This window comes from Geotrypetes seraphini, chromosome 3 (genome assembly GCF_902459505.1).
Source record: "Geotrypetes seraphini chromosome 3, aGeoSer1.1, whole genome shotgun sequence".
NCBI lineage: Eukaryota > Metazoa > Chordata > Amphibia > Gymnophiona > Dermophiidae > Geotrypetes > Geotrypetes seraphini.
Genome location: NC_047086.1, coordinates 272,779,269 through 272,793,692, shown reverse-complemented (window position 1 = coordinate 272,793,692; position 14,424 = coordinate 272,779,269). Strand labels below are relative to the sequence as shown.

Sequence of the window (14,424 nt, the reverse complement as noted above, 5' to 3'; positions counted from 1 at the left end):
AGTTTCTTTTGTCGCTTTTATAATTTCCATAACATGCTGGAATCTAAATAATTTAAATATGATTATTCTAGGCTTACCTTGTGAAGGTTTTTTTCCCAGTCTATGTGCTTTTTCAATTTGAAATGTAGTTTGTGTTTTAATTGGCAGGAGTTTTTGAATTATTTCTTCAAGAAAGGCAATTATGTTTTTCCCTTCATATCCTTCCTTAAGCCCTACTAATCTTAAATTCTGTCTTCTTGAGAAGTTTTCAAGTTCAATTAGTTTCTTTTGGATAGCTGTAATCATTTTATGATCTTCTCTGTATTCAATCTGTGTTTGTTCTAGATTTGTAACTCAGTTTTCCATTTTGTCCAATCGATGGACCCATCTTACTCATCCTTCAGAAAATCTCTCAAATCTTACCTCTATGATAAATTTCTCGAACCCCTCCCCTCCAATTAACCAAACCCTACCACCTCTCCTTCCTCCGATCTCTCCTTTCCTCCCCCTCAATCCAACACTTCCTTCCTTCCTACTTACCCCTCCCCCCCCCCCGGCACCCTCCCATAACTGATACTGGTTGCACTCTCTGGCCATTCACCACTCTGTATCCTCGCTATATATGTAACTATCTTTGCATAGTAATCCACTTAACCGCAGTAGTCTCTTGCATCATATCGTGCTCTACAAGGCTCTTGCACTGTATTTTCACTGTATAAATATCTCCGCTGTATATGTACAGTCTCTTGCATTGTAAATCTGCATTGTATCTTCGCTGTATAAACACCTATGCTGAATATGTACAGTCCCCTGCATTGTCAACTGCTCTCAACTGCATAATACATTCCCTGGCATTGTATCTTCGCTGTATATGTACAGTCTCTTGCATTGTAAACCGCTCTGAACTGTTTGTAGTATTGCGGTATACAAAACTAAAGTTATTATTATTATTATTATTATTGTTATTAATGATATCCAATTTACCATTCATATTATTTATTTCGCTTTTCATTTCTTTCATTGTTATATTTATGTTTTCCAGTTTATTTCAATGATGTCCAGTGCATCTATAGAAAATGAGACTCCACTTATTGCTTGTGCGTCCTCTTTCAATCTTTTTGCTTTGCAGGATGACTTTCCTGCAACCTCCTGTGGTTTTTGTTTCATTGAAGTCATCTTATTAATATTTCCTCCAAATTTTGAAAGATTTGAACTTATAACATTTATTAATTTCTGTTAATACAAGTTCAAAGGAGGGAGCTCTGCCTTTACCCTGCCATACGCTGAGTCTCCAAGTTCCGGAATCTCAGGGTGGTTGATCATTGGAATAATCTTCCACTCCAGGTAGTAGAGACCAGCAACGTGCTAGATTTTAAGAATAAATGGGATAAACATGTGGGTTCACTTCAAGGAAATGCTTAGTGGGGTGGGTTATTCGAGTGGGCAGACTTGGGCCGTCGGCCCTTTTCTACCGTCATATTCTATGTTTCTAAATGTTGGAAGAAGTGTGTGGCAGCCCAAAGGGACTACTTTGAAGGAGATTAGTATAAGATTATTGTATCTGAACAGTCCTCATATATAACATATATCCAGAGACAGACATGGGAGAAGCCTGGGTTAATAACATGGAATGTTGCTACTACTTGCTTTTCTTTTTTTTTTATTTATTTATTCAAATTTTGAACATTATTACTTATACATAATAATAAAAGAAGAATAATACATATACAATAATATAGAAATAGTATTACAACCAAAAAAGGTTTTCAGAAAATTCCTCTAGTCCTCATAACTGTGGGAGGACAAATACTAAATACCATAACAAAAAGTCTCAAAATAAACATGATCATATAGATCAATCATAATAGTGTTAGAAATTTTCTAAACTCCAAATAATTAACTATGTGGTTACAGAAAAACTACTACTAATAGATTCTTGACGTCACGCGGGTCCTTGCCCTCGGGGTTAAAGAGACGCCGCGACTGCAGGAGACCGGAGAGGCAGATTCTTTACAGTGTTATCATCTTGGTGGACTTTGACCTTGCCCAGGACTGCAGCGCTTCTTTGTCATCTGAAGCTGGAGAGTCGGGGGCTGTTTTCCTAGCAGGCACCCGCGGAGACAGACGCTCTGACGTCACGCGGGTCCTTGCCCTCGGGGCTACTACTTGCTTTTCTGTCAAGTACTTGTGATCTGGATTGACCACCACGAAGATGGGATAATGGGCTAGATGGACCATTGGTTTGACCCAGTAAGGCTATTCTTGTGTTCTTTTTTTAAAAAAAAAATTTTATTGACTTAAATTTTCCAAATGCAAAAACATTACAATAAGTTCAATAATAGAATAGACAATGCTAAGTCACCTGTGTGGTTTCTTCACAGAGGCTTAAAGATACAAATTGAGACCAAAAACAGAAAAAAACCCCAAATAACACCCCCCCCCCAAAACACTTCAGTGTCAAGAATTCAGCAGAACACTACGGGCTCTGTGTGACAAACCATCCTAGATAGGGGTCCAGATTATCTTAAACCTGCTCCACTGACCTGGTGGACTGACCTGGTTTTACATCCAAGTATTCTAATTTTAACAATGTAAACATTTAATTCCTCCAGAGTGATAGTAGGAGTTTCAGATTGTCTCCACAGTAAAAGAATATATTTTCTAGCCATTAAAGAAGCTTTTTACAACAAATTCTACCTCCCCCCTTCCACTGATAGTCCCAGAAAGTGAACCTGGAAAAAAGCAGGACATCCATCCTCAAGGGGATCCTTTTATGCAAAACTGTCTGTAAATATAATCCAACAAAAGACCAAAATGTTTGTATCCTCTCATATGACCAAAACATATGAAGCAGACCAGCAGGAGTAGATTGGCATTTAGGATATTGAGCATGAGAAGCAAAGCCAGAAACATAGGCACAATACATTGAAGGTAGATACCATATTTGGCAGAAAGGAATGGACCATGCGGAGGGAAACCCTGCCTCCATAAACTTGAGGAAAAACTCTCTGAACAACAGAGCTTGTAGCTCCAAGCCCTTCTGCTTAAGCAATCGCTACCAGAAAAACCAAGTTAGGATTGCACAACAGGAATGGCTATCACAGAGGAAGATTTAGCCGCAAATGCTCCTTTCGAAAATCTAGCAAACATCCAGATGAGAGGCAAAGAAACCTCTTCTACTTGAGCCCTAAAACACGATACTCCTGCCACTTATGCTTTGAGGAAGCCAGCGGCCAAACCCTTCTCAAGACCATTCTGGAAAAACACTAGGACCACAGACATCAGAGCCTTCACCGGCTTTAGCACATGAGTGATGAAATACCTTCCAAGCCTTAGCATAGGCAATGACAATCACTAGTTTCTTAGATCTGAGGAGGGTAGATATACCCCCTCCAAGTAGCCCTTTTGTGCTAAGGCTGCACACTCTAAAGCCATGCCATAAGCCCCCAGGGCTCCGGATCTTCCGAAAACAGAGTTGGATGTAATGGCAGTTTGACATGTTTGTCCCTCTATAGACAAACCAGATCCATGAACTACAGTTGATATAGCTATTCTAGGGCAACCAGGATTACCAACCTCAGATGATTCACTATTCAAATGACTCAGCCCACAATGGGCCACAAGGGAAAAATATACAACAGTCCTTTCTCTGGCCACTATTGTACTACAGCATCCAAGCCTGCGCTTCCAGGCTCAAATCTTCAGTTGAAGAAACAGACTTTTTGTTGACTGTTGATGCTATCAAATCAAATGTCGAACGCCCCCATCGACACACAATGCTGTTGAAGGTCCTCTGAGCTAGGGACCCCTCCCCAGGATCTAGAGTCTGCCAGCTGAGATAGCCATCCTGCACATCATCCACTCCATAAACACACATAGCCCTATTTGCTTTTGTTTTCTGTGGTCCCACTCCTGGTGCTTCAGCTGTGAATACAGAACAGAAATGTTTGTTAAGCAATTTAGCTTTATATTTATCAGCTTCTACATATTCCTCCCCTTCACCTTTGAGTCTCACAATGCAATATTTGCACTTCCTCCTATCACTAATATAGGTAAAAAAATGTCTTGGCCCCCATTTTACCATGTCAGTTAATTTTTCTTCCATTTGTAACTTTGCTTTCTTGACTACTTGACCAGCCTCTCTTAACCTTTCCTGATATTTTTTGCCTGTCTTCATCTTTCTGTAATCTTTTGTAGTTAATGAAAGCTAACTTCTTTCTCCTTACCTTCTTTGCTACTGCTTTTGAGAACAAAAGTGGTCTTCTTTTCTTCTCACTTTTACTTACTTTCCTTACAAAATGGTCCGTTAACCCTACAGTAGCTTGCCCACTGCTTTCCTACTTCTTCCAGATGTTCCCATCCAGACAATTCATTGACATAATCCCCCATCTGAACAAAGTTAGTTTCTTTAAAGTCTAGAACTTTCACTTTCAAATGAGTCTTCTCTATACCTGTCTTAATATTAAATCACACCATGTTGTAATCACTGAATGCCAAATGATCAACCACTATAACATCAGAAACACTATCCCCGTTTGTAAGCACTAAGACCAGTATGGCCCCATCCCACATGAGTTCCATTATCAACTGCTGGAACAATTCTTCTTGTAGAGAATCCAGGATCTCCCTACTTCTAGAAGACCCTGCAGTAGGATACTCCAATCAACATCTGAAATGTTAAAATCACCTATTAGTGATACTTTTGCAGCTATATTCTGAATGTCTACTATTAAATCTCTGTCCACTTCTGTCTGTGAAAGAAGTCTGTATCACACCAATGTAAATACATTTTTCATTCCCTCTTTCCAGATTGACCCACAGCACCTCTTCCTTATCCTGCAGATTCTACAATTGTGTGGCTTAACGCCACTCCCCCCTCCTTTTCTTTCTACCCAATATTTCCTAAACAGATTATAGCCTGGTATAACTATATCCTAGTCATGGTTCTCCGTGAAACATATATCTGTGTTTGCCATTAAAGCCAACTTAGCCTCTTCCATCACAGCCTCTAGATCCAGAACCTTGTTTCCCGTTCTTAGAGCATTAGTATATACTGCTTTCCAAACATTGCCCCTTTTTCCATTTGTGTAGAGGTATTTAGTAATTCACTTACCTGAGGGCTTATACTCACCTGGGGGCATGGAATCTCCCGGCCCCAACTATTCTAGTTTAAAGCCCTCTTCAGTAGGTTAGCCAATCTGCTGATGAAGACACTTCTTTCCATGCACACTATGCCTGCTCAGCAGCACTTAGAAAATCATCCCATGGTCCAGGAAGCCAAAACGCTCTTGACAACACCATCCATGCAATCACGCATTTATCTCCAGGATGTGAGCTTTACCCTTGACAGGGAGGATCGATGAAAGTACCACCTGACTGCTTCACCTTCTCCACAAAATCACTTTTGATACATTCAAAGGGGTACCTAGCAGTATCAGTGCCAACATGAATGAACAGCATCAGATAAGAGTCTTGGCAAACTGTAAATCCTGGATTTTGGCACCAGCTAGACAGCATACCTCCTGGGACATCATATCTGGTATGCAGATGGACCCCTCTGTATCCCTCGGAAGGGAATCACCAACCACCACTAATCTTACACCTTCTAGTAGTCATGGATCCAGCAACTTTGGGGATTTCAAGCTTTTGTCCTTCCTCTCATTTCCTCCATTTGAAGGGCTGCATACCAGTTCTTCAGTTCAAGAGCAGGTGAAGTCACAGTATCAATCATGCAGGGTCCCATAATCTGAATCCAGCTGTTCTCTCTCAGCACAGCCTCTCCTTCCCCACTGCTAGAAATCTTTGATGCCTCATGAAGCATTTCATTAATGCTACCTCTCATTCTTATGGATGCTTCTCAGTCTTGCCACCTCCTTTCTCAGTTCCTTAACGTCCTTCTGGAGGGATTCAAGCTGAAGACAGCTTGTATATGGAACCATTCTCTCTGTTTGGGTAACATTTTTTGTCTGCACAGAGACAGAATGTGTAACCCGAGCAACAGCTTTGGTCACAATGTTTCCCAGCTCGCACTTGATGAAAAAAGAGAAGAAAAAGCAGAAAAAATCCTATCCACATAAGCACATAAGCATGGCCTCTGCCGAGTCAGACCATAGGTCCATCATGCCCAGCAGTCCGCTCCCGCGGCGGCCCCCCAGGTCAATGACCTGTAGTGATCTATTACTCAAGAGCATTTTGTCTTGTATAGTAACCCTCTAATTGTACCCCTGGATTCCCTTACCCTTCAGGAATTCGTCCAATCCCTTTTTGAAACCCAAAACCGTACTCTGCTCAACCACCCCCTCTGGAAGCGCATTCCAGGTGTCCACCACCCTCTGGGTGAAGAAGAACTTCCTAGCATTTGTTCTAAACCTATCTCCCTTCAATTTTTTTGAGTGTCCTCTAGTTCTTGTTGCCCCCGCCAGTCTGAAGAATCTGTCTCTCTCTACCTTCACTATACCCTTCATGATCTTATAAGTTTCTATCATATCCCCTCTAAGTCTCCTCTTTTCTAGGGAAAAGAGCCCCAACTTCTCCTGCCTCTCAGCATACGAGAGGTTTTCCATGCCCTTTATCATTTTTGTCGCTCTTCTCTGGACCCTCTCGAGTATCGCCATATCTTTCTTTAGGTACAGCGACCAGTACTGGACGCAGTACTCCAGATGCGGTCGCACCATTGCCCTGTACAGCGGGAGGATAACTTTCTTGGTTCTGGTAGTGATACCAAGCAATACCCTGTTCCTAATTGGCTGAATAGCCTGTAAATCAAAAGATCAGCTTTGGTGTAGTCTGAAGGGACACGTCTTGTAGTTTTCCATATGCTGTTTAAAGCTGTAAATCCAGACTCTGTTTGCCTTCTCTTGCTGAAATACTGCAAGGACATTTATGTTTGAAAAGATGTGTGTTATCTTGTTGTGAAGTGAATTCAATTGTTTTTATAAGCCATATTTGCAAGCAGCTTTAGATAAGAGGCTCTGCTGACCACAGTACCCTCTGTGGACTTCAGTCTCTAGATAGTAAAAATGCTTGTTATTTTCTTTAAAGTTTCATGTGACCTGTGTCCATATATGGTTTGTATTTATGTCACATGCTGACACATGCTGACAACACTGATTCATGTAAAATGATATAAAAGGGATGTAAAGCTGACAATAAAGTGGACATGTTTGGAAGATGATTTCTGGTCTTTAAGATGCACCTGGCTTCCAAATGACAGAGAGAAAGAAAGTATGGGGCAGGAATTGGGACCTAATCCTTTTCAGTTGGGGGCCCGCCCGGGATGGGCAGATGACATCACCAATATTTTGTGAGTATTTCTGAATTTTTTCCGTTCTTTAATACTCACTGGTATTGGTGACCTGTTCCCACCCTTTATTTTAAGTTCAAGCTTTGGGTTCTATTACGGAGTTTTTTTGGAAAAATCTTGGGGTACTTTCGGTAAGTGCCCCTCGTGAATATAAGCAGCTGCCATTCTTTCGGGAAGAATGAAATTATTTATAGAATACCCCCTGCCCACTTTGTCATTTGTGAGGTTAAAAATTTTATAGAGTATAAGATTTTATTGTTTCTTATTACTGTACTTCGCTTATAAGGTAAGGTAAGCGAATATTTTTGCATTGTTATATTGTTTTTGTAATGAGTCATAAAGGCACTTAGGATTCTCCCCCTCCTAGACAGATGAGACTTGTAAGGCTTATGTTGCCTGTGTGTGTGTGACATTCTTCCTTCAACTCACATCTCTCTGTGTCACCAATCCTTTCCCGTATATGTTTGCACTGTTTATATGTTTAACACTGAGGTAGGACATGCTGTTATGTGGAATGAATTGCAAGCGGTGTTTGAATCAGTCTAAGATCTTTCCCTTGTAGTTTGTACACAAGAACTGTTTCTTGTCTTTCTTTTGAACATACAATAGTTTGATCCTGACTTATTCTGTGCGTTTCTTCTACGGCTGCTTCCTTTGTGTTCTGTGCTGGCAAAATTTTGTTTTGTTTTATTTTTAGAAAATTAACAAGTTGTGAATTTTCTCTGTGCTTATTTGGATATTTAGTTACTGACCTTATGGAATGCGATTCTGGTTTTCTCTTTCTGATTGTAAACCTCATTTTTTTCTATTTTGACAGTCTGAATTCTATAAAGCACAATTGCACTTTTGACTGCCATACTATCAGGGTCCGTGCATGAATGCTTTTGCCCCTCCCCCCAGACTTCCCGGTTTAGGCTTCCACTGCTTGTCACTTTTCTTTCCGGTATTATCAAAACCACTATCAATCTTGTTGTCAAAGCTGATGGCATCCCCCGCTTCATCCCAGACTTTAGGGCTGTTAATATTTTGGTAATTCTCATTGCACCCATTGTCCCTGATGTTTCTTCCTCTCCTCCATTCCACCGGCAGCCAATGTTTTTTTTTCTGTCATTGTCCTAAAGAAAGTTTTTTTTTTCAGTCCCTGTTGGTGAGGCTTTTCAGCCCCTTTTTGCCTTCACCTTTAAGCAACAGTATACCTGGTGTGGAATGCCCCAGGGCTATGTTGACTCCATTGTCCTCCGGGCTATTCTATAGCCATGCACTGCCCCTCATGGTTCTGTCCTCATCCTGTACCTCTTTTTGTGTTCCATAATTCAGGAGACCTCTCAGGCTGATAGTTTGCACCTTTTACAATGGCTGTCTGTGTATGGTCACAAGGTGTCACGAAATAAACTACACTGGTGTCAATCTGAAGTGAAATACCTAGGTTTTGTCCTGTCTCATGGTCAGAGGAAACTCTGCACTTCCAGCATTGCTGCTGTTCTGGGTCTTCCCCGCCCAGCTACCAAGAAAGACATGCTTACTTTTCCTGATATGATTGGTCACTGCCGCCAATGGATCTCTGATTGTTCCTTCTATGACCAGATTCTGAGACAGACCCTGGTTCCTGAAATGACTGCTCTTATCAGATGGACTCATGAAATGTTGGACATTTGAGATGTGTTTTGGTTTCTAGCCTAGGCCTGGGTATTCCTGATTATGACCATATGTTTTATCTCTTTGTTCGGGACCATTGTAACACCATGAAGGGAGTACATGGCGGTAAGTTACGCTCTGTTGCCTTTTTTTTCTATAGTCACTCCTGTTCAAGTTCATGGCATGCTTGCCTGCTTGAAAGCCCTGGCTGCATGTGCTATGGTGGTAGAGATGGTTATTCCTCTGACCCTTGGTCACCCCACTACCCTTCACACTTTTCACGATGTCCAAGCCCTTCTTTTAAATGGGCTCCTGGGTCTCAAGGGTGAATAGGATTCTCTTCCTCTCTTTTTTCACAGCTTCAGTCCTTTGTTATCCCCCTCTGAACTTGATGCCTGGCGTTTGGCAGGTGCCCAAAGCCGCCCTTTTGGACAGACTTTGGTGCAAAGAGGGGAAACCCTGGATACCAGCTGCTAGCTCTCCCTTATTCATTTCCCAATATCATGGTATTGGTTATCGCAATGCTCGCTCGACATTTCAACTTCTTGCTAGTGATATTTTCATTCTTGATCTTTTGCTCCTTGATACAACAGATATATATAGCTCGATAATTACAGCTGGCACGTTTGTGAATTGAAAACAAATTGGAAAACACAATTCCTTTCTAGTGTTTTAGCTGAAATTAGGATGTTGCTAATTTAAAATGTTTGTTGCTAATTTAAAATGTTTTTTCTTTTTCTTAGCAGTAGTTCGGATATATACATAGCCATCCCAGATCAGTTTTGGCACAGATATTTCTAATGTTTTCCAAGGGTCCTCTTTATCACTGCAGAGATAGAGACGCTCCAAAGAGACATTAGCTTTATGCCTTTTTCCAAATATGAGATGGTTATGATATACATTATTTGTAGTTTTGGTTTTTTATATCAATGTGTTTATTTGCAGAGTTAAATTCAGCCCTGCACACTTGACAGATGGAATAATAGCTTCACACTTAAAACTTTATGTTTTGTCTGTGTCATGTCTACTTGCTTTAGTTTAGTGGGTACCCCAGGATACATAACATTGGCCATTTCTAGAGCTCTTTTTCCACTTCTTACTAGCCTAACTGCGCAATGTTCTTTTACTTATAGCTTTCATATTCTAAATGAAGTTTAGTTAGGGGTTATATGTTTAAGAAAAAGTTTTACTTTATACAGCGTTTATTTCGTGGTGCTCCCTACATATGATCCATTCAGTATATATTTCTGAATACATTCAGTACATCAGTATGGTCTCTCTGAAGTGTCATAATAGTTATATGCAGCACGCAAAAACATATTCTTTTTGGATTGTTCAATTAAGAACCTTAAGTTCTTAAGTTCACTGTTATGTAATTTATCTAGATAATCTTTATTACGCAATTCTTTTGGTAATGTCCAAATCTCCTATAATTTGTAATCCGCCTTGAACAAAATATAATGTATAATATATTTGAAATTAATTTTCCTATGAACTGTTTTCCTACCTTCTTCTACTCTATGTTTATAACCTAACTAATTTATTTTTCTCAAGTATTTTAGCAAGAATGTGAGCCTTTGGAACAGTCAGGGAACTCTAAGTACTTTCTCTTCATCTTAATTAATCTTACTTATTGCATTTCTTCTGTTTCTAATGTAAACCGCTTAGAACCTCACGGTACAGCGGTATATAAGAAATAAAATTATTATTATTATTATTATAGCTATACTAAGTAAATGAATTGGTATTGTCACATGTTGCCACATTCAGTACAGGCAACATGGTTTCTCTCTCGTTTTCTATCTCTTATTTGGACCACACTGGCGTACAGCTGCTGAATGATATTTGGACTCTTTTCCCGGTGTATCTCTTTCTGTATGCACAGACATCTAGCTGCTTTCCTTTGAGATTCTCACGGGATGACCTTTCCCCGCCCCATGGGTAGACAAACCCTCAATAGTTGAGAGTAGTGATCTTACCTTGATACAGGAGGAATACGTCCAAAAGCTCATTGAAATATTAGAGCTTGTTCAAAGAAACGTGTCTTGCACTTCTCTTTTCTCTCCACAGATTCCTACCCATTTTTTTCAATCTGGTGATTGTCCAGAAGCTTTCCAAGGATCGGAAGCAGACGGATTTCCCCTTTGGCCTTCCCACTACTGTGATCGCTGTGACCAGGCCTGCTGCACTCACTGAGGAGTTTCCTGTTTGGATCCACGCAAGTCGCTTGAAGAGGGTTAACCTAAAACCCCAGAAGCAAGTCTTCCCTGCGCAGATTTCACCTCCTCCAGTGGAACAACATGATGATCTCATTGCAGCATTCTACCAACTTTATCATTCTCTTACTGACAACGCTGTTGCTAGTTTTTCTTATGGGATCTATCTACCTCCTCTAATTTTACTTATCCCCTTTGTGCACTGTGGTGTTCTAAATACCTTTTGCTGCCTGGACAGAAAAAGCTTGATATTGCCGTTACCATCTATAAGGGTAATTACACATGTCATGTTTCTAATCTGACACAGGGTAGTTTTGTAGGTAATTTACCCCCAGGTTATTGTTCTGTCTTGGCTCATAGGTATGCCCCATTGTTGCAGCATCAGATTTTCACCCTAGGTGATATTTACTGGCTCTATGGAGACATTTGGCTCCCTGTTAAGCTACCCAGCCAGTGGATAGGCCAGTGTACTTTAGCTAAGGTTACCATGCTCCTGCATATTCTTTCTGAAAGGCATCCTTCCTATTCACATGGTTTTTCCTCTTTTCTGTCTCGATATAAATCTGATCGCATGTATACATAGATGCTATAGGGGTCCCAAGAGGGGTCCCAGATGAATTTAAGGCCCGAGCTCAGGTTAAGGCTGGGTTTGAGTCCCTTATTCCCTTTATTACTATTAATAAGAATGTTGATCGGATTAGTTAAATTTATTATAATCAGCAACGCTTTGTGAACTACTCTAGGGACGCCTTGCAAGGTATTGCTGATCAATTAGGCTCCACTTCTCAGATGGTTTTCAAAATCGTATGGCCCTAGATATGATTCTAGCTGAGAATTCTGTAAAATTCTTCCCAGTACTTTGTGGTGTTGCACTTTTATTCCTGACAATACAGGTCTTACTATGGCCATTCAGAAATTAGAAGACCTCTTTGCTGAGCTCAAATGTAACTCTGGTTTATCTAATTCTTGGGATCAGCACTTTAGTTGAATGCAGGGTTGAGTAAAAGACCTTTTTATTGTTATAATCTCTATTATTATCTGCACTCTTGTCTTTGACTGCTCATGTACTGTGTTATTCGTATTACAGCTCCTAAAAACCCTCCTCGAGAGACATATCTAGAGTATCTTTCCCTCCAAGCTCATGCTGTGCATTTATGATGTCATTTTCATGACGTAAGAGGGGATTGAAGGGACACGTCTTGTAGTTTTCCATATGCTGTTTAAAGCTGCAAATCCAGACTCTGTTTGCCTTCTCTTGCTGAAATACTGCAAGGACATTTATGTTTGAAAAGATGTGTGTTATCTTGTTGTGAAGTGAATTCAATTGTTTTTATAAGCCATATTTGCAAGCAGCTTTAGATAAGAGGCTCTGCTGACCACAGTACCCTCTGTGGACTTCAGTCTCTAGATAGTAAAAATGCTTGTTATTTTCTTTAAAGTTTCATGTGACCTGTGTCCATATATGGTTTGTATTTACATCACATGCTGACAACACTGATTCATGTAAAATGATATAAAAGGGATGTAAAGCTGACAATAAAGTGGACATGTTTGGAAGATGATTTCTGGTCTTTAAGATATGTCCCCAGGTGCACCTGGCTTCCAAATGACAGAGAGAAAGAAAGTATGGGGCAGGAATTGGGACCTAATCCTTTTCATAGTCTAATTGTGTTTTCTTAGTACATACCAAAGAATCTAGGTATGTCTGTTCTGTTTTTTCTGCTATTGTATTGTGTTTTGATTGGCTTAATAAAGTTTAATATTTGCAAAAAAAGATCAGCCTTGGGATGGATGGGAGGGAATTAAACACTAAACAAAGACTTACCTCAACTGCTATCTGTGCCCTAATCGTATCTTATATTATAATTAAACAAAACCGATTTTCTCAAGATAAGCTACATTTCATATTAAAGTATAATAGAGCATTTTGAAAATGCACAAGAAATTTTACTTTAACTGAATAGCTTCCAGAATCTCTCTTATTCTTTTTTCATCTTTTTAAACTCCATTATTCCAGTCTGCCCTACCAAGCTTCATTGACAGAGAGGACTTACTGCTCATTTAAATCTGCCTTTCCCCATACCAGTCACATTTCATTCACCCTGACTACTAGAAACTGTTCTGTGTTAATCAGTTACAAGTTAGATGGTGTATAGGTTCATTCTTCACCTTTTTGCTTTTTGGTTCACTTCACCTTTGACAACAACTGTTCGACCAGGACCAAGTGGATTATGAAGACGCCCTACATAAGGAAGTACCTGAAATGAAGATACACACACTCAAATATTGCCTTCTAATCAATGTAGGCCTGATTTTATAATAGAATGCCTATATTCAAAGTCCTATTTAAAGAAAGCAGCACAGGCACTTATGGCTCTTTCTAAATCTAACAGGGTACAAATGCTGACACCAATTTATACCTACTGTGAAAAAGGTCTCTCTGTACTCTATTATTTATGTTGATTTGATTTGTCTTTCCATTATAAATATAAAATGTACCTACCAACACCACTCATGCTCTGCATAACTACACCTCTGGGAATACCTAAGAACATAAGAATTGCCGCTGCTGGGTCAGACCAGTGGTCCATCTTGCCCAGTAGTCCACTCACGCGGTGGCCCTCAGGTCAAATGAGTCCAGCCTCACCTGTGTATATTCCAGTTTTGCATGAACCCTGAAGTGTGTTTTCCCCTATTTCAGATTCCGGAAGAGCGTTTCAGTTTTCTGGGTGAAGAAGAATTTTCTTATGTTTGTATGGAATCTATCCCCTTTCAACTTTAGAGAGTGCCCTCTCATTCTCCCTACCTTGGAAAGGGTGAACAGTCTGTCTTTATCTACTAAGTCTATTCCCTTCAGTATTTTGAACGTTTCGATCAAGTCCCCTCTCAGTCTCCTCTTTTCAAGGGAGATGAGGCCCAGTTTCTTCAATCTCTCACTGTACGGCAACTCCTCCAGCCCCTTAACCATTTTAGTCGCTCTTCTCTGGACCCTTTCAAGTAGTACCGTGTCCTTCTTCATGTATGGTGACCAGTGCTGGACGCAGTATTCCAGGTGAGGGCGCATCATGGTCTGGTACAGCGTCATGATAACCCTCTCCGATCTGTTCATGATCCCCTTTTTAATCATTCCTAGCATTCTGTTTGCCCTTTTCGCCACCACCGCACATTGCATAGACGGCTTCATTGACATGTCGATCAGAACTCCCAAGCCTCTTTCTTGGGAGGTCTCTCCAAGTACAGCCCTGGACATCCTATATTCGTGCATGAGATTTTTGTTACCGACATGCATCA

At 40.3% G+C, this 14,424-nt stretch overlaps 1 protein-coding gene across 1 annotated transcript in view; it reads right to left on the bottom strand.

The window, feature by feature from the left end:
- Nucleotides 1-14,424, bottom strand: part of LGALS8 (galectin 8) — a 100,603-nt gene that overhangs the window by 25,604 nt on the left and 60,575 nt on the right. The window contains 1 exon segment of the mRNA XM_033937643.1: nucleotides 13,303-13,391. Within this exon segment, the coding sequence (XP_033793534.1) occupies nucleotides 13,303-13,391 (89 nt within the window).